The sequence below is a fragment of the Gasterosteus aculeatus genome, chromosome 7 (assembly GCF_964276395.1).
Source record: "Gasterosteus aculeatus chromosome 7, fGasAcu3.hap1.1, whole genome shotgun sequence".
Classification (NCBI taxonomy): Eukaryota; Metazoa; Chordata; class Actinopteri; order Perciformes; family Gasterosteidae; genus Gasterosteus; species Gasterosteus aculeatus.
Window position 1 is genome coordinate 29,047,085 of NC_135694.1, and position 20,507 is coordinate 29,067,591.

Consider the following 20,507-nt stretch of genomic DNA (forward strand, 5'->3'; position numbering starts at 1 on the left):
TAATTGAACAAACGTAAAGCCCCGTGGGATTTAAAAAGCCTTATGCCATCAAAACAATAAGATGGCTCACAGTAATATAGTGATAATAATAGTGAATATCTACACATCTTGTAGCTTGATGTTGGACCAATAAATACAAAAAGAACGAGGCCGGTACAAAGCTTGTTTCATAACGTCTTTTCTTATATATTTATATATAGCAGGTGTTTAACAGGTCAATGGTTGAGATCTAACAGGTCGTAATTACACTGGAATGAAACACTGTAAAAAGGCATCAGGAGGGACACTTGGCTTTCACAGGCGCCAAACCATTCCTTAAAAATATCTCAGAGAAACACACGCTAAGGCATCGGCAGATAACACACGGACGACATCGAGCTTGAAGACAGAGCAGAAAACACGCCTGGCAAGAACATACACGGGAGTAAGCGTCGCGGCGGGAGTCCGTCCCGCCGCCGTCGTCGTCTGTGCCTCGCGGAGCGCTCTATAAATAATGACCACGGAGCGAAACGCCTTCTCCGCGTTGCAAACGCCCAACCGGTCGGTTTTAGATGCTTATTTTTTTTTTCAGTTTGGCATGAAATGCTCAAATCGCTTGTCGTGTGAACTCGTGTCGAGAATCGCTTCATCGATGAAACTGATGTTGCAGCACCATCAAATGGTCAAGAGGAACCGGGAGACGGAGTAGATGGAAGCAAAGGCGCCTCTTGCAAGTTTAATCGTGCCGATAAACCGCGAGGAACGCATTTCCCGTGTTAATGTTTCAAAAGCTGATGTTCGTGATGGAGGATCATGTTGTTGTTTTTTTTTTCCCGGCTCTTTTCCGTGGGATGGAGACGGGAGAGATCCCGTCACCCCGCCGCTACAGTTACAGTGCAGTCTTTTCTTTGCTGAAATACTACGGAGAACAAATACCAGAAACAAACCAGCAGGTGATGTCTGTGAGAAAAACAAGTATATTGGAGTGAGACTTATGTTCAAGTTGTACATCGTGTAGCAGTTCCAGAGAATCGTCTTTGTCAGATCTCGCGTACGAAGGTGCAGTCAGCGTTAGTGTGCAAAGTCACTGTGTCGGGGACCGACCGTTAGGACAAAACTAAATAAATACCAAAAGTCTGTGTTTAAATACGGTTCTGTACAGTATTTTGCCGTTTATTCATTTGATTTCTGAACACTTTATTTATTGCGTCAATTTAGTTTTGTCCTAAAATTCCTCCAACAGTGACGGACTGAGCTACTTGTGATTGGTTCATCTTCCCGCTGTGATTATGTGTCATAATCCACTGCGTCACTCCTCCTCCTCCTCGTCCTCCTCCTCCTCCTCTTCTTCTTCATCGTCGTCGTCTTCCTCATCCTCCTGTTTGTCGTCGCCCTCCTCCTCTTCGTCATCGTCGTCTTCCTCCTCCTCCTCCTCCTCCTCTTCGCCCTCCCCACCATCCTCTTCATCGCCCTCCTCATTGTCCTCTTCATCGTCGTCCTCATCGTCCTCTTTGATCTCGAGATATTCCATCACCGCCTCTCCGTCCTCTTCTCGAGAAACTGATGTCTGCCTCTCCAACTCGCCTTCTTCATCCTCATCCTCCTCCTCCTCCTCCTCTTCCTCCTCATCCGACTCCTCCACTTCCTCCAGCAGCTCCTCCTCCTCCAAGACATCCCTCTCCTCCTCGTACGAGGAGATGGGCGAGTAGTGCGGGAGGTCATACGCCGGGGCGCTGCTGGGAGCGTCCGAGCTGCACAGGGGGGGTGAGGAAGCCGGCGTGGCGACGGGAATGGCGATGGGCACCGGGAGGGAAAGCGCAGGAAGCGACCCGGAGGGGCGCACGCCGCCGACCTCCCTGGCGGTGGTTCTGAGACCGGCGGCGTTACAAGCAGCAGTGGGGATGACGGCCATGCCCAGCCCCGAGGTCAGCGCTCTGGGGTCGGGCGCGTACTCCCGGATCTCCCCCGGCTCCAGCGGGTCGGGCCCACACGGGTCGTGCTCGCTGCAGCACAGCTTGCCGTCCAGCTTGGAGATGAAGAGCAGGCCCTCGCGGTGCTGGTTGCAGTAGGAGCTGGGGCACATCTCGCAGAAGGACGCCGCCTCCTTGTTGCAGACGTCGCACTGGTGCCACGGACATTCCCAACGACCTGCAGGGGGGGGAACACGGAGACAAGGACGTCAAGGACGGGACAACAAGACAGGCTTCTCCTGAGGAGCGTGAATCAGTTGCTTCCTGTTTCACCGATGGGAAAGAACCTTCAGCGTGAAATGCTGAAAGGTTTCATCATCTAATTGCGGAGTTAAGTGAGGAGCCACTGACCCGCGGGCCTCTTGGTGAGGTTGAGGCAGTCGGCGTGGTAGACTTTGGGACAACCGGGTCTCTTACAGGAGACCATCTGTCCCCCGTCTCCGCAGCTGAAACACTCGTCCTCTCGTTCTTTGGTCACCACCGCCTTGTTCTTCCTCTTGCCGTGGCCCCTCCTCTTCATCTTACGGCCCTTGTCGTCAGGCGGCGGGTTGTTCTGGTTCGGAGGGGAGAGAACTCCGCGTTAACGACGCGCGGCACAAATGTCGCCTCGAGTAAAAGATCTGAACACTTTCACACACTCTCCCGTCCCGACTTCAGGTGTTGAACGCAGTATTCGAGTCCCCGCCCCCCTCACCTTCGGCCGGACCCCGAGGAAGCCGCTGCAGTTCGGCGCCCCGCATTTACAGACCGTCTTGCCGTTGCCCAAACACTCCAGGTTGTAGTTGAACGTGAGCTCCGTGCCTGAACAGGAAACACACGAGATGCGCGTTTCTATCGCGCTCCAAAACCCCGCGGGGCGCCACGTTTTAACACGACTCCCGGCGCGGCGCTCGTGTCCTCAATTTACCCGCTGCGACGTCGACGAGGGCGAACAGTCCCACCCGGGTGTCTCCGCTCACCGTCCACTTCTGCGTCTCGCAGTTGGGCTGACAGCAGTGGTTCATGAAGCGAGCCTCGTTGCCCTTCGGCCCGGCGTCGATGATTCGATCCTGAGTACGCGGGCGAGGATCAGACAAATGGGCAAATAAACACTACGGAACCAGCAGAGGAGTTCGACTCCAGGCCCGTGTGGACCACAGCTCGGATACCTTGTCCAGAGTCAGCATGTAGAAGTTACAGATGTCGTGCTCCTGGGCGTGTCTGATCCTGGACCTGCACTCCTCCTCGTCGATCACTTCGCCGACATACTCACTCACGAACTGACCCTGGGGCAGAAACGTTCGGCGGCGATCACGATTTGTCATTTGGCCTCGCTCTAAACAGAAAGAATTTCGCAGTCGAAAGGAGTTACCTTCTTGATGTCGTGGGCGCAGCGGAGTCCCCAGCCTCGAGACAGCGTCCTGAAGATCTCCACCTGGCTGTACTGACGTTTGCTGAACGCCTGGTTGAGGCAGCGCTCGCCCGCCGGGCAAACCTGCACACGTTTTCAGCCTCTTTGAGCTCAATATTTGGTTTTTTTTTTTTACAGAGCTTCACACACAGTTTCTGGTCATTTGTAAAGCGCTCGTTCATCGTTCTTTTCAGCCTCTTATACAGAGAGAAACCTCTGTGCGCTGCCTGCTGAGCAGCAAACGCACACAGTCAGAGGCCGGTGCACATGATGAAGGAGCGGTTAAAGTTAAAAGTGACGGAGGCGTCTCCGTACCTGCGGGTGACATTCGTACAGCAGCATGCGGTTGATGCACTCAGAGTCCATCCCACACGGACTCTCATCCGCCGCCTTGCAGTTACACCGCGGGATCTCCGACAGGTCGGCCGTGAAGATCTGCACCTTCCCGATGGGTCGATTCACCTGCACGAGTCCAAAAAAAGGTGAATGGAGACATGAATTCATTAAGACAGTAGTTGCCTTTATATCAAATCAGAGTGAATATATTTGGGAGTTGAGTTGTCAGAGATCAGCAGCGTTAAACACGACTTAATAATACAAAGTAAAAGGTCTTTTTGGGGGACGGAGACCACTGCTTCCCTTTGGAGAGACCTGCAGGATGAAGCACGCTCAGAGCAACGGAGACCTCGACCCGCGCTGACCTTAATGTGCTTGTACGGCGGAGGCTTCCTGTCGTTCTTCCGGTCCTCCTGAAGCTGCCGGAGCTCCTTCTCCGCCTGCAGCTCGCGGAAGCGAACAGCCGCCTCCTCCAAAGCTGAGGAGGGAGAACGCTCGAGTCATCACGGCAGGTACGGACAGGACGAGCGAGAAGCACGAGAACCCACGAGGTACCTTTCTTGTAGGTGGCGTCGACGCCTTTCCCCATCTTCTCTTTGCTGTTGGCGTCCACGTCCATGTAAGGGAAGACCCTGGCCTGGTACGTCCAGAGGTAATCGTTGGAGCCGAAGAAGTGGACGGGAAACTCCCCGACATCGTGCTTCATCCGCTGGATGTTCTCCGGGATGGTTTTGGGGTGGCTGACCTCGGCTGGCCACCATCTTTACGGAGCAGATGGGCGACCGCACAAGCCGGTGTGTTTAACATGCTAGCGCTGTGAGTTTAGTGCGGTAACGCTTATGCTGAGGGGAATTTTCTGTCTGCAGGTATTTGGTAACGCGGCAAAGTATCGGACACACGAGCACGTTGATCTGACGCCAAGTGAAAAGTCAGAGGATCACTGAGGGTGAGATGGTTTAAGCGTGAATTTCTGAACCGGATTTCATTCCAAATCAATTCGACTGTTGTTGAGACATTTCCCTCCAACATACTTACTGCCCAAAGCGTCCCGGATAACAGGTTGCTTTAACTTGACACGGCTTTTGTTTGGAAAGATAAAATAAAAACCAAACTGACCTGTACCGGCCCACCTTCACCCAGAGGATGTCCTTGAAGCGGGGTTTCTTCCCGGCCTTGCAGTCGTTGCAGTACCAGCTGCCTTTGGGCATCTCGATGTTGAGACACTCGCGGTGGAACGCGGCCGGACAGGACTCGCAGCACAGCAGGCTGCCCCCTGGAGGACGGGAGGAGGAATCGGTCAACGGCCGCCCGTGAAGGGCAACTCGACCTCAACAAATGTTAGCTCCGTTTGCTGAACCAGCTGTACTGAGCATTTTAGCCTCTTATAGCGTATTACTTATAGATTATCTTAGTAACTAGCTGGTTGAGAAAGAGAAACATTAAGCAGCTAAAAGATTTATAAAGACATTTATTTCCCCTCGGAGTTGGTGGAGACCAAATATCGAGCTAAGAGAGAACATTGGACAACAATGATTCATACAGTGTTTTGATGAATTTAAGTATCAGCTGGATGTGTAAATAAAACCCTTTTTGTATATTTGCTGAATATTGACCCAGCAAAAAGCAGATAATGCCACTATGGTTACCATTGGCTGTGTTGTTCTGCTGCCTTCTATTGACCATAAAAATACAATTACTCTTCCTTTAAAAAGGGATATTTCTAGTCAAGTCAGCCTGCAGAAAGCAAATAAGAGCGTTTCCATTAAACCGATCCGAGCTGAGGCCACATGTTCCTCACCTTCGGTGCAGACGAAGCACCAGCTGACGTTGACGTGTTCGTGGTTCTTGACGCCGCGGCGGGGGGCGAAGTGGTTGGGACAGACGATGCTGTTGTTGGACAGCACGACGCAGCCCGCCGCCATGCAGAGGTCCGTAGCGTGATAGGCGACCGGGCAGCGGACACACCGCACCAGACGACCTGCGGATCGACCAACGCACAACGTCAGGGGCGCGTGAGGGCGTGTGAGGGCCAGCCACGCGGCGACCAATCGCCGGCCTCGCCGCTTTACCTTTAGAGACGGACGAGCTGTTGGGGTTGCTGATGAAGCAGGTGAGACAGACGTGGATGGAGCAGCGGAAGCCTCGGCTCACGGGCGCGGTTGGGGCGAAGCTGGCGATGCACTCGCCGTGGTAAAACTTCCCGCACACGGGAATCATGCAGCGGCGCACGTCCTCGCTGCGCTTTTTACATACGAAGCAAGTGTGGACGCCTGGGGGGGGGGAAATTGATTGACAAATTGTCACCTTTTTTTTTATACCTTTATATGTGTTCCTTTCACACAGCAGAAATGTGAATACCGGTAAACACGGCCGTACCTGATTTGCACTCCGGGCAAACAAACTTCCCTTTCGGGGCCTCGGCCAGAGAGATGCAGTGCAGGTGGAAGGCTCCACAGCACTGACCCTCGCAGAGGAGCAGCTCCCCCGTCTTCTCACACACCTGAGGCGAGAAAAAAAAGACACAGCCCAACTTCAAAAGACCCAACACGAAGATGGCGGTGGTCGGGGTTCCATTTTGCGACAGCGACATCCTTTGCGACAGTGTGAGAGGTTCGATAGATCACCTGACAGATGTTCTCCTTCATGGAGGCGGGACCTCCTCTGTCGCCAATGATCTTCCTGGAGGGTAAAAGTGGATCGTCGCACAGCGACAAGTAGTCCTTTGTGGAGGAGAAGCTTTGATCCAAGCTGGACAGGTCCCCCTAAAGAGACAAATCCACGTGGCAATGAATCAGATTTCTAAAAGGTATATTATATTATTATATGATATATATTATATTATTATATGACAACAGTTTGACTCATCACTGCATCGGCGTAGATCCAATCAAATGACACAACAGGGAAGGGAATCAGTAAGAGAGCGAAGGCTCACCTCTGACTCCGCCGCGTCCCTTCTGTCTTCCGCCTGAGGAGCATCAACGTCTTCCGACGATGCCGTCTCCCCGTCGGCGAGTTTGGGCGGGGCCGGGGAAGTGGGTGCAGGAGAGATAGGGGGGGGGTCCGAGGGCGTGCAGGCTGACGCCTCCGCTGGGGTCGCCGTGGAACCGGAGGCCGGAACCTGCTTAGGCTTTGATGTCAAAGATGGCCGTCCAGAATCTGGGTGCAGAAAAGACGTGTTAGAACCACACACAAGTCACAATGCTGCAGGAAAATAATAATCCAAATCTCCCTCCAATTTATGAATCATTATCAATAACAACTAGCTCACGAGAGGAATGTTTCGCCCGCACACAAAATAAAAAAGCAAAATGAGTTATTAGAAGTTGGAAAACAGTCAAATATACATTGGTGATTCACTGACCTGATTGAGAATTAGGATTTGAGTTGTTCTTCAGTGTTTTCACCTGTGATGAGAAAAAAAAACACTTTTTCCAATCAAACGGAGCAAAAAAAAAAAAAACATCTCAAACTTTCTAATCTGTAATATCGTGGTTTCTTTTTTTTCTCATCTCTGGTCACAACTATTATGTCTATCCAACATACTATTGACTGCTTTATTTTGAAATTCGGTCAAATCCCCAAAAGCCTGTTGAGATGAAAATGATCACAAAATCTATTATACAAACTTTCCTCATCTTCCCAAAAAGGATTGCAACTTTACATACTTTACATATACTCCGATGAATGCCTCAACCGAGTTGGAAGAAGTACTAATTTTACTGAAAACAAAATCGATTTACCAAAAACCGTAAAAACTCAAATGAAACTCAACTATTATGCATGTCGCACAAATGAATAAATACACACACATCAGATGAACATTTACCTTCTTCTTGGGGCCCGTTGAGGCCTCTGCCTCCAAAGAATACTCCAGGATCTTCTGGGTGGGTTTCCTCTTTCGCTTCTTCTCCAACACGGGAGCATTTACTGGGAAATAAACGGCACATGAAATGACTCATTGTTACATTTTTCAAATCAATTACAAATGATTTTCCCGGTTCGGTATGGAAGCACTTAACATCAGCGGCCAACCTCGTTAATGCTGTTGAGGAAATGGTCACATTTGGTCCACACACACACTTCCTAAATGTTTCTCCCCACAAACAGTTTGAACGCAGTTAAGTAGCAGAGAAAGAAACACGGTGAGATGTCCTCACCGTTGTCTTTGACGAGGACTTGGGGCAGCGAAAGGTCAGATTCGGGAGGAGGGGTTAGTGTGTCTACGGAAAGCACCGGTGCATCTTGGGGGGTTGTGTTTTCCGTGCTGGGAATCGGAAGTTCAGAGGGCGCCGTTGCGGCGATTTCCTCAGGAGGGGGAGTCTGTATTTCAGGGAGCAAGTCGACGGGTGGCTGGTCTTGAGCGCTGTTGTCCGATCCCGGGGGTTCGGACGTGGCCACGACGGGCGGAGTGTCCTAAGAAAACAAACGACGGGGTTTCATCAGGGATTCAGGCTTTGTGTGCATATCTATGCATATATAACAAAATCAAACTATTAAATTACAGACCTTACATTGTAGGATTTTTACCTTTCCAATCAACTGGGGAAGCTTTTTGGTTTTCTTCCTGGTGGAGAAGATCTGATCGTACTCTTCGGTAAATTCAATCAGCCTCTTGCTTGGTTTTCTGATTCGTTTATGTGCTAAAAAAGATAAATAAGAGCAGACACTAGCTTTTTGTTTATTTGTTTGTTGGGCCACTCGGGTGAATTATCACACTTATTCCACGGCTTCCTGCACAAAGAGATTTCAGTAGTTTTTGAGTGAGCTTAAATGCTAGCATGTAGCAAGCGTACAAAGAACCGTTGCTGTGACATACTGCAGTTTAATATACTACTGGTACGACATTCTGCCCGATCCAGCTTGCTGGTTACCTGTATATGACGACAGTACTAGGAATTCAGGCGTGGATTCCTGTCATGAGCATGAAGTAGTACACTTAACACAAACTGTGGGAATTACTCACGTGCAAACAATGATACCAACGTTCCATTGCTTAGCAGCATCTACCATCCATGTATCATACAAAACCAATCACCCAGTGGCCCAATGCATGAGCCCAACCATTATAGCACGGATGTTTTTGACCGACACATCTGTTTCGGCCATCACATGACACAAAACGGCCCTGTGCGCTGCTTCCCATGTTGTGAGCTATTCAATTTGTCAACAGCCAGGGCTTGATTACAGAAAAAAGACCCAACCGAGAATTGAACGTAGGTGCCTCTGTCGTCATTTTTGAAGGAATAAAACAAGCTAAAATGAGAGCAGGCAGTTTCCGAACTACAATGGCGTCAGCAGCATTTTCGCAATTCTGTCTTTTTTTTAAACAATTCTAGGCCAGATGTGGACGTTTGGTCATAAATGGATATTTATGGACAGTGCAAATCTCACTGAATCTAAACATGTCTGTGAAATAAGACTTTATAAGTTTTTATTATGACTGATAAGCCAAATCAGTGGGCCAAACTACAATAACTACAATTTCTGGCTGTTTTTCTCAACATTGTGCGTTATTACTTTGAGACGGCTCTTATATGAGACTTTTCTTACCTTTTGGAGCCTTTTCGCCTTCTCCAGTGTTACGCATCAAGCTAGTGTTAGTCTCAGTGCCGTCTGCAGCGAGGCCATTTGGCTGTTCCAGACACAGTGTAGAGTCGCACCCCGTCTGCTCCAAAGGCACAATGTTCTGAAGATTCTCATTTACTTCGCCCCACCTGTCCTCCTCCATCTCCTCCCCAAGCATTCCTTCCCCACCAACGGCTTGCCTCTTCCAGCTGCTGGTCTGCAGGCCCGACAGGGATTGGACGCTTGACGAGCAATCAGCTCCCAATGAAGAGTCCATTGTTGGCACGGATTCCACTCCAGGGAAACCAGGGCCAGACCTGGCAGGACGACAAGGCACTTTGTGGTTGGACTTCTTTTTCACCCCGGTGGAGCTGCTCCTTCTCTTATAGGGCCTTTTGGACATCTGACTTGTGCTCTCCTCATTATGTTTGATCTCAAATTGGTCTGGACTTAAATATAGACTTTTATTAACATGTTCAATTTGCCGATCATGGCCCGAGGGTGTTGCCTCACCCGGCATCACTAAGGGTTCCTCCTTAACATGTGCACTTGGTGGCCCAATTTCCAGCTCTAAGGGCGTCCCCTCTCGCTCTCTCGTGTCATGCATGTCCTTCAACATCATAAGAAAAGTGCTGAATTTGTAGTTTGTGTCGGTTTTGAAAGAGATGGGTTTCCCATGGCCCTCACTTGTCACCGACTGGAAGGATACCTCTTCCCCGTTTTTGAAGGCATTCATAAAAGAAAATGGTGAGGAAGGCGAGGACGAGGCGTGTATGCCAGAGGGATGATCTTCCTTCTTTGCCTTTACCCTAGAAGTCAGAGGTATAAAGTCCATTGGTGGAGTTGAGGAGACTGAGAGATCCTCATCTTCACTCTTTACGCCAAAATTGAAGTCAACCGGGTCAGAAAACGTTGAAAGGGGGGTGCTACAGCTTGATAAAATGTCCTGATCCTTTTTATTGTGAGATTTAAGAGATTTCGCCTTAGTGCAAATGTCCAGTTTGGAATTATGCGCAGAACTACGCACAAGGTCCTCATCCTTTCTGTGTGGATTTAAGAGTTTTTTCTGCGCAGCCACCTTTCTGGCTTTTTCACGCTTCTTCTGATCCGCCTCTTGCATGGCCTTCAGGGCTCTGGTCATCAAACGATTACTGGCCGGGAGGTGGGCGGGCTGCTCCTGAAGTACAACTTCTTCAAGAACCTGCTTTGATTTGTAGACAACTTTCTTGGATTTAGCAGAGCATGGGCCTCTGGGAGCAGAAGCTTTCTTGCACACTAGATTGCCGTGCTTCTGAGAAGTTGGACTTGTATTGTTTTGCTTTGAGCCGCCCAACTGTTCACAGGGGATGCTGGTTCCTTTGGTTGCAGGAGTCTTCTTAAATTCCGACTGTTCTGATTGGTTAGAGGATGAGTTGGTCACACTGCCTGCGCTAACATTTACAGCTTCTGGGGCACCTAACTCATCAGACGCACTTGCCACATCTGAGGCAACCATAGTTTTACCTGGACATGATTCTGACGATAGGCGAAGAACACCAGTCCCACCGCTTGCTTTTAACTTCTTCACTGCGACCTTCACAGATTCTGAACCCAGGGCCTGACCTACGGAGACACTTGCTTTGCCGTCAACCCAATCAGACGGTTTAGACGTCAGTTTAGTCACAGCAGAATCCGGGGTTTTCCGACTCTTTTTACATTTAGGTCGATTATTGGGATCAACGGTTACACTGGATTTAAGGAACTTCTTCCCCTTTATGTCCTTGCGTACCAATTTGACAAAGGGCAGCCTACACTTTGATACCAGACTTTTTGGTTTCTCCTGACTTGCTAATGGGTCAGTGGTATCAACATTCGAAGTGGCTCCTGCATTCTTGTTAGTTTCTTTTTTGCCTGTTTTGTCAAGAATCTTGTTAATTAAATGGACCTCTCTATTGGCCACAAAGTCAGAAGGTTGAGTTTGACTGACGGTATTTACACTCAACTTGGTTTGATTTATAAAACTTACTGGTCTGGGCTCTAAGGCCTTTTTCACATCCGAGAGACCCAATTGGTGGGACTTTGAGCCAGTAACAATATCACTCATTGTCGGTCTTCCCTTCGAATGCCGACGCTTTTCAGCAGTCACACCAGTCTCAAAAGAAAAAAGCGACCTCTCCTTGACTGACATTCCTGACTGATCAGCAGGACCGCCAGTGGTACTAAAAGGCCCATCAACAACTGGGGGGTCTTTACACTTCAAATGTCCCATCCGTTCAGGTGACCGATTTATTTCAGCAGGTACCAGGGTCTTATGCTTGTCTGACCACCCCGACGAGTCACTGGGCCCACCACCCGTGGACGACACACTAGGAACCGGTGACTTTTTACTCAGAACACCCAAGTTCTTTTTCTTACAGGGCACCTTACTAAAGAGAGTGCGGTCCGACACCGGACTGGATGTTTTAGGTCGTCTGTCTTTGCCAGATTTACTGAACCAAAGACCACTTTGAATCTCGGGCGGCTTCTTCACCTCTTTGACAACTGTGACAAGTGGCTGAGCAGGAGCCAACTTTGACTGACGTTCAAGTGCGTTTGGACACAAGATCTTGGGGACTGAGTCGAGGTCAGAATAGGGGCACTCTCCATTGTCTCTATCTGATTGGTCCGGCGTATCATGCAACATATTTTTAGCAGGTTTACTCGTGTCCTTTGACGGTTTCTTCTTTCCAGTAGATTTCCTTAAAGTGCTTGTTTTTGCTGAAGTTGTAACTGGGGATGTAATGGATCCATTGTTAATGTGCAATGCCTCAGGAAGGGTGGGTAAAGTGGAAGGAGGAAAGGTTGGATGGACTTTCTTCTTTCTTTTTGGTGTGGAACGGAAGGCATCATCAATAGATGAAGGAATGAAAGAAGCTATTTTAGGTCTCTGTTGGAGAACAAATTCAGCTTCTGCCACGCTGGATTTCCAAGAGTCTTGAAATCGTTTTGCAATCTGCAGAAAGATAAAAGGTAAACAATATTCAATCTTTGCACAGAATCCGTTCTTAATTGAAAATACAGTAATTCCTGAAGTCCAAAACCTCTTTTATTGTCCAACATGACAATCACCCAGCAAAGACGATGGTTTAGACCAACTTTTTATTTGGGCATGCAACCAGTGACACATCATTCTGGAAATAGTAATTACAGTGTATTTGTAGTTCTGCTCCCTTTGCTTCCCCCTTCGGCGAAGTAGGGGGAGCTGTTCAAATTCGAAGCCTCCGTGGAAACCGTGAGTGGCTTTGTCCTCCACCCAGGTGAGCTCCACGGGCTCCCCAAAGGTCCTGACATGGTAGAGCCGACAGGGACGGTCACTCGGCTCTGAGACGACAACAAAGATCAGCCTCAATGTCTTGATATGAGATTTAAGAATACACCATCCTGCACAGAAAATACATCTGTGGGGCATCTAAGCAAAGGGAGCTTAAAACTTCTACACAAGTACAATAAAAAACACGAGTACATTTATGTTTTTGATAGCAATATAAATCATGATGATTTAAGGGTGTTCTGAAACTGTTTAAGTACATTTAAAACACGCACATCAGCGGGCATCCAGTGTTGTGTCACAATTTCAATCAAACAATCTTACCATCAGCTTTTTGGCATTATTAATAATCAGCAATGCTCTGCTGTCCAGCTGAGGTTTAATTAACTGTTAAGCAAAACACATTAGTCAACAAAGTCTTTGGCCCACCTTTCACTTTGTGATAGATACCCTGCGTTGGGTCAATGGTCACCTCACACGGCCACCATGGTCTTCGGTTGAACTTTGCCCAAATAACTTCACCCTCTAAAAACTTCAACGGCGGCAAAGACTTTTTCTTGGGGCTGTTCTGCTGTCAACAACGTAACAATGAAGAAATAAAACAGCAATCAGACAACTGAAAGAAAGACGTCTTGTGCGTTCTCAACAGATCAGAAGGTGTGTTGGTTACTTTAGCGGTTCCATTGCGACCCCTGATGTGCACTAACTCCAGTAGTACTACTACTAAACAACATCAACACAGACGTGTTGCAGAATTCATGTGAGGACCGATAACTGTATTAGTGTAAAATGCTATGGTCTAAAAGAAGCTGAATGCTATTTTGAAACTCAGAGTTCAAAATAGGATTTGTTGACGTGTACGCTTTATTTTACCTTGCTCAACATTTCAAGGCTTTTCTGGGCCTTTAAACGGTTTTGGTGCTCGTCAGAGAACCAAGTCAACTTTCCTCGACCACAGAAAATCAGAGTCAACTAACACCAAGTTGATATACGCCAGATCTTTTAAACTGAGTTTCTACACAAAGAATCACACAACAGCACTGCTTCAAAAAGTTTGTTTAACATTGCTCAAAAGGTTTCTTGGACATATAAATCCTAAAGACTTATTGAATAGTCTCAGTTGACTGGGGCGAAGTAAAAGATCAGTCGAGCGAGCAGAGACAGTCCTACTAAAACAATGAAAGATTCCCAAAAGACGTAAATTCTAAATAAAGCTCCAGTTTGGGCTTCATTTGTTGGCGATGAAAAGACAAAATGTGGACTGTAAGAACATCCAGATTGAATACGTCACAGGATTTAGGTGTGAAATCCTTCTATAGTTGTCCAAAGAAAGTAGCCTATTTGAAGAGTTACTGTTAAACACTATGTGACACACACACACACACACACACACACACACACACACACACACACACACACACGCTATGATGTAACCGTGTATTTCAGAAGGCATAGACCAACATTTTGGGAAAGCATATTCACTTTGTTGCTGAAGGTTTGATGAGAAAGTCAATAGCACTCCCATATCTGTCTGAAGTTAGCGACAGGATATGATTAGCGTAGCTCGTTATCAAAACAGGAAGTGGGGGGAAAGCTGGCCTCCAGAGGTGTTTGTATTTGAATTACTCTGAATCTTTGTAAGAAATGGCAGGCTCATGAACTACTACCCTCAAAATTTGTGATTGCATAGGTTTTGCAGTTGCCGCTTAATTCAGCAGAAATAAAAGTGGTCCTATATCTTGAACAGGGACTTTTTGGGACAACGAGATGAAAGCAAAACTAGATTGCAGCTAGGTCAATAAATAATTACGCCAAACATTTTGGGAAAGCACTGATTCACTTTGTGAGACTGTTGCTGAGACCAATACGGTTCTCGTGTCAGTCAGCAGCTAGTTAGCTTAGCACAAAGTCTGAACACAGTCCAACCTACAAGCACCTCTGAAGCTCGTTAAACAACACGTTATATTATAAGTTTGTTAAATTCTGAAACAAAACATAGGTTAAAAGAAGTAGATGTGATATCTTTAGGAACGGGGACTTCCTAGGGTGTCACATGGTAATCCAACTCCGCCTCAAATCTGCAGAAACTTCCTGTAAATCATTTTAACATATAAGCCACAAGGAGGAAATCATTACTTTATGATTTTTGCAATCAAGCTCTATGGGTTTTAAGCACCTTCATTGTCGCCATTTGCAGCCTGCAGACCTTGTACATGAACAGGCCAAGTCAGCATCCAATCCACAATCACTCTTCCTTTTGGTATCCACCTTACCCAGTACGCTAGCCTCTTTCCCTCCATCAGCTCTCCTCACAGTTTGAAAACCTCTCCGGAACATTTTTCTTTAGCTGTTTGTAAAAAGAGGCCTGGTCTCATCGGTGCCCGACCGTTTTTCCACAACGCCCGATAACTCTGTTACAACAGGTGAAGGGCCGTGTAGGTGTTCAGTGTGTAATGCACAAGGTTTACGTTTTTTTTACATAATGTGAGATGTTGCCATTGCTAAAAAATAATAATGAGGATGACTGGAAAGCGGTTTACGTGGAGGAAAATGGATACAACTTGCCAATGAATGCATCAAAGGAAAATCTCCGAGCAGCAACAGCTCGGTGCCGCTCTCCCACTCGTCATCTGAGCCATCCCAGTATCTCCTGCGCTGACCCGAGGACTGCGACCGGGTGACCACCTTGGCAGACGAGGCGCTAGCGTCCTTGGCCTCCGAGTTGAAGTGTCCAGGAGTGGACGGAGGAGCATTCCCCGCATTCTCCAGTTGGTCCTGCAATGCTTCCCCCAGAGGCGACCCGGTGCCCTGCTCCTCGTCGTCGTCCTCGAACAAAGAGGATTCAAAGTGCAGGAAGCCGTTGGCGAAGGGGCTGTTGCTGTCGAGAGAGAAGGCCGGGCTGGGCGGGCCGGAGAAACAAACTTCCGCCTTCGACTCGACGGGGTCGCCGCCATTGCCCGCTGGCGCGTCTCTACTCCTGGTCTGGACCACGGGTCGTTTTTGCCCGGCAGAAAAGCCACCGAAGCTCTCCTCCCGGCTGGAGTTCTGGGTGCCGGAATAATCACCGGCGGTGCAGTCCCCCCAGGAGTCTCTCTCCATCCCCTTCCCCCTGTCCTTCTTATTCCCCCCCCACTCCCAGCTCCTCTCCGGCTCCCTCACCGGCAGGACCAGGTCCGGCTGGCTCACCATGGTGGTGAGATGTTGCAGCCTCCTGAGAGGACTGTAGGTGGATGAAGAGGAGGAGGACGAGTGGTCTCTCTGAGTGAACCCATAGACGGACGCATGCTTGAGGGAGGAGGACGCGGCAGACATGGTTAGCCCGACCCTGTGGTCATGGTGTCTGGGGGCGCCGGAGTGGGCGGAGAGGTCACGGCCGGGGGTCAAAGGGCAGCTGGACTGATGAGTGTCCCTGCCTGGGCCTCGGTAAGGCCCACTCATGCTGGCATCGTTCCTCCCTGAAAAACATGAAGAAGATCATCAGGGTGGGGAAAAAAAAAAAAATCAATAACAAACATTCCGCAAATATTTTCTTGCATCGAGGCTTGTTGTGTACCTGTAGATTTTGATTTCATGATATATTGTACAACCCTACATTGAAAACCCTATTTAAAAAAAATAACATTTTTTGATGCACAGCATGTTTCTACAATCTGTCACAACAGCACTCCAGCTTGTCTAAAGTTATCCAGGCAGCTGGTTGAAGGATGTGTTTTAGAAAGAAAAAAAAAAGTGACGGCTAGGCCATCATATCCGTTAAATACAACACAAACCTGCCTTCACGTGATGTCACAAACAGAACGTAAAACAGACTCACTGACGACCAGCCGACCGACCTATGGTGACATTTTCATTTTATTTTGGAAGAGATTCTGCGCGAACATTGCAACCGGCGGATTAAAGCCCTGTGAGGAAAATTATCGCGATATGATGAACATTACATCCAGCGGGATAAGGTCAGCAGGCTGCAACTCGCGCCGGTGCATGCTGTGCACACGCGCACGCGGAGGATAAAGGCAACGAATAACGTCATGTGAAAATCGACCGTCATACACGCCGGCGCCGCAAACCGGCCACTGGAAATAAAATGGACCCGTTCGTGCGCGTGCACGCGCGCGCTCAGAGATGTGTGCCACTGCATGCGTGTGTGTGTGGGTGTGTGTGTCTGTTTGTACGTGTGTCTGTGTTTTCCGCCCGTTGCTTGCATGCTTGCACGAGGCTGGTAACACAAGACGCCACATACAACAAGTTTGACAACACACAAATACACGCGCGAAAGACAAGCACGCGCGCGCGCGCGCACACACACACACTTGCACAGGTTTCCCTCCCCGACAGATGCAGGCTATGTGTGCACCAAACAACAGAAATCACGGAGAAAACGCCGAGTGACACGAGCCCCGTCGCGAGAATCTTACCATTCCGGTGTCGGCCACCGCGAACGTGACCCGCGATCCGCTCATTGTGGCGTTTAAAGGAGCCAATTTCCGATTTTTTGAAAGCGGATGAGGAGAGTCCCAGCGGCAACACTACTAGGCCTGGATCCTGTGAAACGTACTCACTGACTGCCCCCCCCCGCCACCGCCTCCTCCTCCTCCTCCTCCTCCTCTCTACATGCGCTAAAGCCTGGTCCAGCGGCCCCAGGAATCGAGCTGGAATCGTGTTGCGCTCCTTCAGCGACCCCCCCCTCAGCGACCCCCCCGCCGCTTTATGATAAGCTTCAACTTTAAAATTCGCCCTGTGTGGATTTCTGCCCTGTGTGGAGAATATTGCCCGTCTGCCCGCTTTGGAAGTCTCTCTGTCTTGCCGTGCGCACTGCCCGTCGTCACCACTGCCTCCCCCCCCCAGGCGGTCCACGGCGTGGAGCTCATGAGGGGCCGTAAATCTCTCTTCCTAGGAAAAGGAAAATTGTTCGCAGGAACACACCCCGCGCCCCCCCCCCCCCCAAAAAAAACCCCCGAAACACCTCCAAAATTCAGCCCCGCCCCTGTCCTTAATTACCAAGCCTCAATTAGCCTGAACCAGGCCGCCGTCACGTGTCATCACCGTGGACATGTCACGTGTCAAACTTGTGCCAACAAACTAGCGCGCCCCCCCCCCCACCCCCACCCGGGACACATGCGCCTGGAGACGGAGTCAAATAAATAAATAAACAAATAAAGAGAAGTCATTCAAAAATGTCGACCACCAACACGTCAAGAGGAGCAGTGAAACGGTGCAGCGGGCTACCCGGAAAATGACAAGATGGGCTTCCTTTTTCCTCGAGACGAGTTGCTGTGGAGTCTCCCTGGCTGCAAACCCGGTCCCTTCAAAATGGAGTCCTCCAGCCTTAGAGGAGGGAGGGAGGGAAGGGGGGGGGGGGTAAATAGAAAAGAAGCAGGCCACAAAGTGTTAATGCGTGCGCGACATAAAGTTCACGCAGCCACGGAGGAACCGAGCCCCAAAGCGCACCTTCTGCCGAGCCCCGGATGTGCTTGTGGTGGCCGGTCGGGGTCTTCAGTCGGCCCCGACAGGAACATTCCCCCTACATGGAATGCCTCCCAAAGCCCGTCTCGTGAGCGTTTGTGCCACGACAAGGTGGTGCGGGGGGGGGGCTCCTCATTGTGTGCATGTGTGTGTATGTGCCCAAAAACACGTCGCAGTGCTACAAATGTATCATTTAATGGCAACTTAAGTGTCGATTGTGCGCTGTGAGGAGGGGGGCTGAGCTGCGAGGTCTCTGCTTTGCCGTGTTGGGCTCTTCGTGGGGGGAGATTTGGAGGTTTTGGAGACGGTGTGTCAGTGGGGACCGAGCGGGCGGGTAGGTGGTGGTGGTGGTGTGGGGCGGTGTTTAGAACAAAAATAAAATACCCTCCACACACACCAATTCACTCCCCATGTCCCCGGGAAGCGATGTGGGGAACGGCGGTAGTGAGCGACACGAGCAACCCTTCCTCCTCCTCCTCCTCCTCCTCCTCTAAAGATTCAGATGCAGCCGAATTGGGAGAAACGAGCGCGTGCGGGTCCGTTAATGTGAATATCACCGTGAATCTACCGGCCTCTCACTTCTCACGGTTAAAACAAAGAAGACCGCCGAGTAGCAAACTCGGATGCTTTTTCTTTTTGTTCGCTTTTCAGCCTCGGAACCTGCTGGTTCGGGTTCGGGGGAGGTGGGGGGGAGGAAGGGAGGCAGAGGCCGGCGCGCGGGGACAGGGCCTGCTGCGGGTTTACGCGGCGCCGCGCGCCGGCAGAAGCGCGCGCCCTTCCGGTGAACCGCGGCGTCACCGGCGGACCGCCGTTTGCCTCCCAGGCCGCCCGAGACTCTCCGCTGGTGCCTCGGACCACGTTTTGACTTCTGCAACAGTTATTCCCCTTAGACACGCGACACATAACCGAACATATAGTTATATAATTATATAACTAGTATAGTTTGGGGATTTTCACACACACCGAATGGCCCATGGCAGTATATTTAACGCAGTTAAGGTGAATTAAAGCTTAGTTATTCCTCTTAGTGAAAAGCGTGTTCTACCATAACATTATCAGACACACCGTGTAGGAAATGTAAAAATGAATGGAGCAGAACCAGCGATGTGGCTCCTTTTAATTCGACACATACGCTTGCCTACGTTACCCACAATGCAACTCGACCGTCAGCAGAATAGGTCAGAGATGGTGGTGAGTTCTGCGAGTGAAGGAGCCTGCAGTCTGCTGCAGGAAGAAACAATCACCTGCAAAGGCCTCACTTCCTTCCTTCTTCTCCTCGTGTTATTACTCACAATAAAGCAAATGAGCGGTTCCTCTTCTGTTTGCGTATCAAGATGGCTTCTTCTTCTCCGCTTCAGTGGCAGTCATTATACTTTATACAGCACTGTATTTACCTGGCAACGGAGGGTATTTGCTACTTTTACAGGTTTTCTCATTTAAAAAAAAAGCAATCTTCGTAAAGGCAGCTGTTAAAATCAACCTTCATGGCTTGCGACCCTTTCCAAAAATAAACTCCACGGGGCTTTATGAGGTTAAACAATCCAAAATTGCACAAAGAAATATCAGAAACTGAAACCTGATCCACCCAGTAGTATGTAGGTGCCTTAAAATACAGCATATATATTTGTTAGAGAGTAAAAACATTAGATTATATTGATCTATCATAGTATAACACGGTGAAAAGAGGCATTCTGCATTAAGTGCTTTTACTTTGGATGCTTTGAGTACATTTTGGTGAACTTTGAATGCTCGACTGTCACTTGTAATGTTTTTTTTAGACTGTGGTATTTCCTTACATAAATAAAGGCTCTGATTATTCCAAGTCTGTAACTAAATCCTAAATCCACTAGAGGGCTGCACAGCACATTAAAAGACCGTCTGACTGACAGCGGCTATGAGAGGGTGAGATCCTTTTACGTGATTAAATGAATTCACGATATTCAGTCTGGGCTCACGCATGAGTGGAGGTTACATTTACATAAAAGCTGATATAATGGAGCTATGGATAAACAAAAGAAGAAGAAAAAATGTTGAAATTATTAAATGAGTAAAAAAGCAAATAAAAAAAACTAAACTAAATGTACAAACTGATGAGTAAATAAAAGCAATGAATAAAATGAATGAATGAATAGATAAATAGTTTAAGACGGGTAAATAAATAGGACATCAATAAAATATGTCTGAAATAATAAAATATACAGAAATATTTTATTTATTAATAAAGGAGCCATCTTTTGTTGTCATCGAGGCCGACATCACGCCTTCTTTACAGGACAGTTTACAGACCTGAACAACAGAGGGAAAGAAGGAGGGATGACACGAAAGCGAATGTTGCAGATATATTCCGATAGGAACACTTCTCTCTGTTTGCGCTGATCTGCTCTTATTTTCCGTGACCGAAGGGACGAGGTGAATACTAAAACCATCATCTTTAATTGTTTTCAGGTGAACTATTCCTTTAACCACACGGCCACCGGGCCTTTGCTCTTCTTTTAAAAGTATCCTCACTCCACAC

The 20,507-nt window shown here is 48.7% G+C and overlaps 1 protein-coding gene across 4 annotated transcripts; it reads right to left on the bottom strand.

The window, feature by feature from the left end:
* Positions 1-162: 162 nt before the first annotated feature.
* nsd1b (nuclear receptor binding SET domain protein 1b) lies at positions 163-18,137 on the bottom strand. 4 transcript variants are annotated; one of them, XM_078106856.1, is made up of 25 exons: positions 17,978-18,137; positions 17,756-17,854; positions 15,095-15,984; positions 12,959-13,097; positions 12,410-12,582; positions 9,229-12,214; positions 8,206-8,318; positions 7,836-8,091; positions 7,505-7,605; positions 7,040-7,082; positions 6,611-6,834; positions 6,300-6,437; positions 6,052-6,175; positions 5,745-5,945; positions 5,474-5,653; positions 4,792-4,948; positions 4,231-4,436; positions 4,041-4,153; positions 3,655-3,801; positions 3,301-3,423; positions 3,098-3,214; positions 2,857-2,998; positions 2,644-2,750; positions 2,301-2,502; positions 163-2,127 (listed from the first exon to the last, which is right to left on the bottom strand). In XM_078106856.1, the coding sequence occupies exons 3-25, from the start codon at positions 15,965-15,967 to the stop codon at positions 1,289-1,291; spliced, it is 7,704 nt and encodes a 2,567-aa protein (XP_077962982.1). In that variant the 5' UTR covers positions 15,968-15,984; positions 17,756-17,854; positions 17,978-18,137; the 3' UTR covers positions 163-1,288. The 4 variants fall into 4 exon arrangements, with proteins under 4 accessions (XP_077962982.1, XP_040037274.2, XP_077962981.1 ...); XM_040181340.2 differs by having other exon boundaries at positions 12,959-13,100; XM_078106855.1 differs by lacking the exon at positions 17,978-18,137 and having other exon boundaries at positions 16,945-17,854.
* Positions 18,138-20,507: the final 2,370 nt, after the last annotated feature.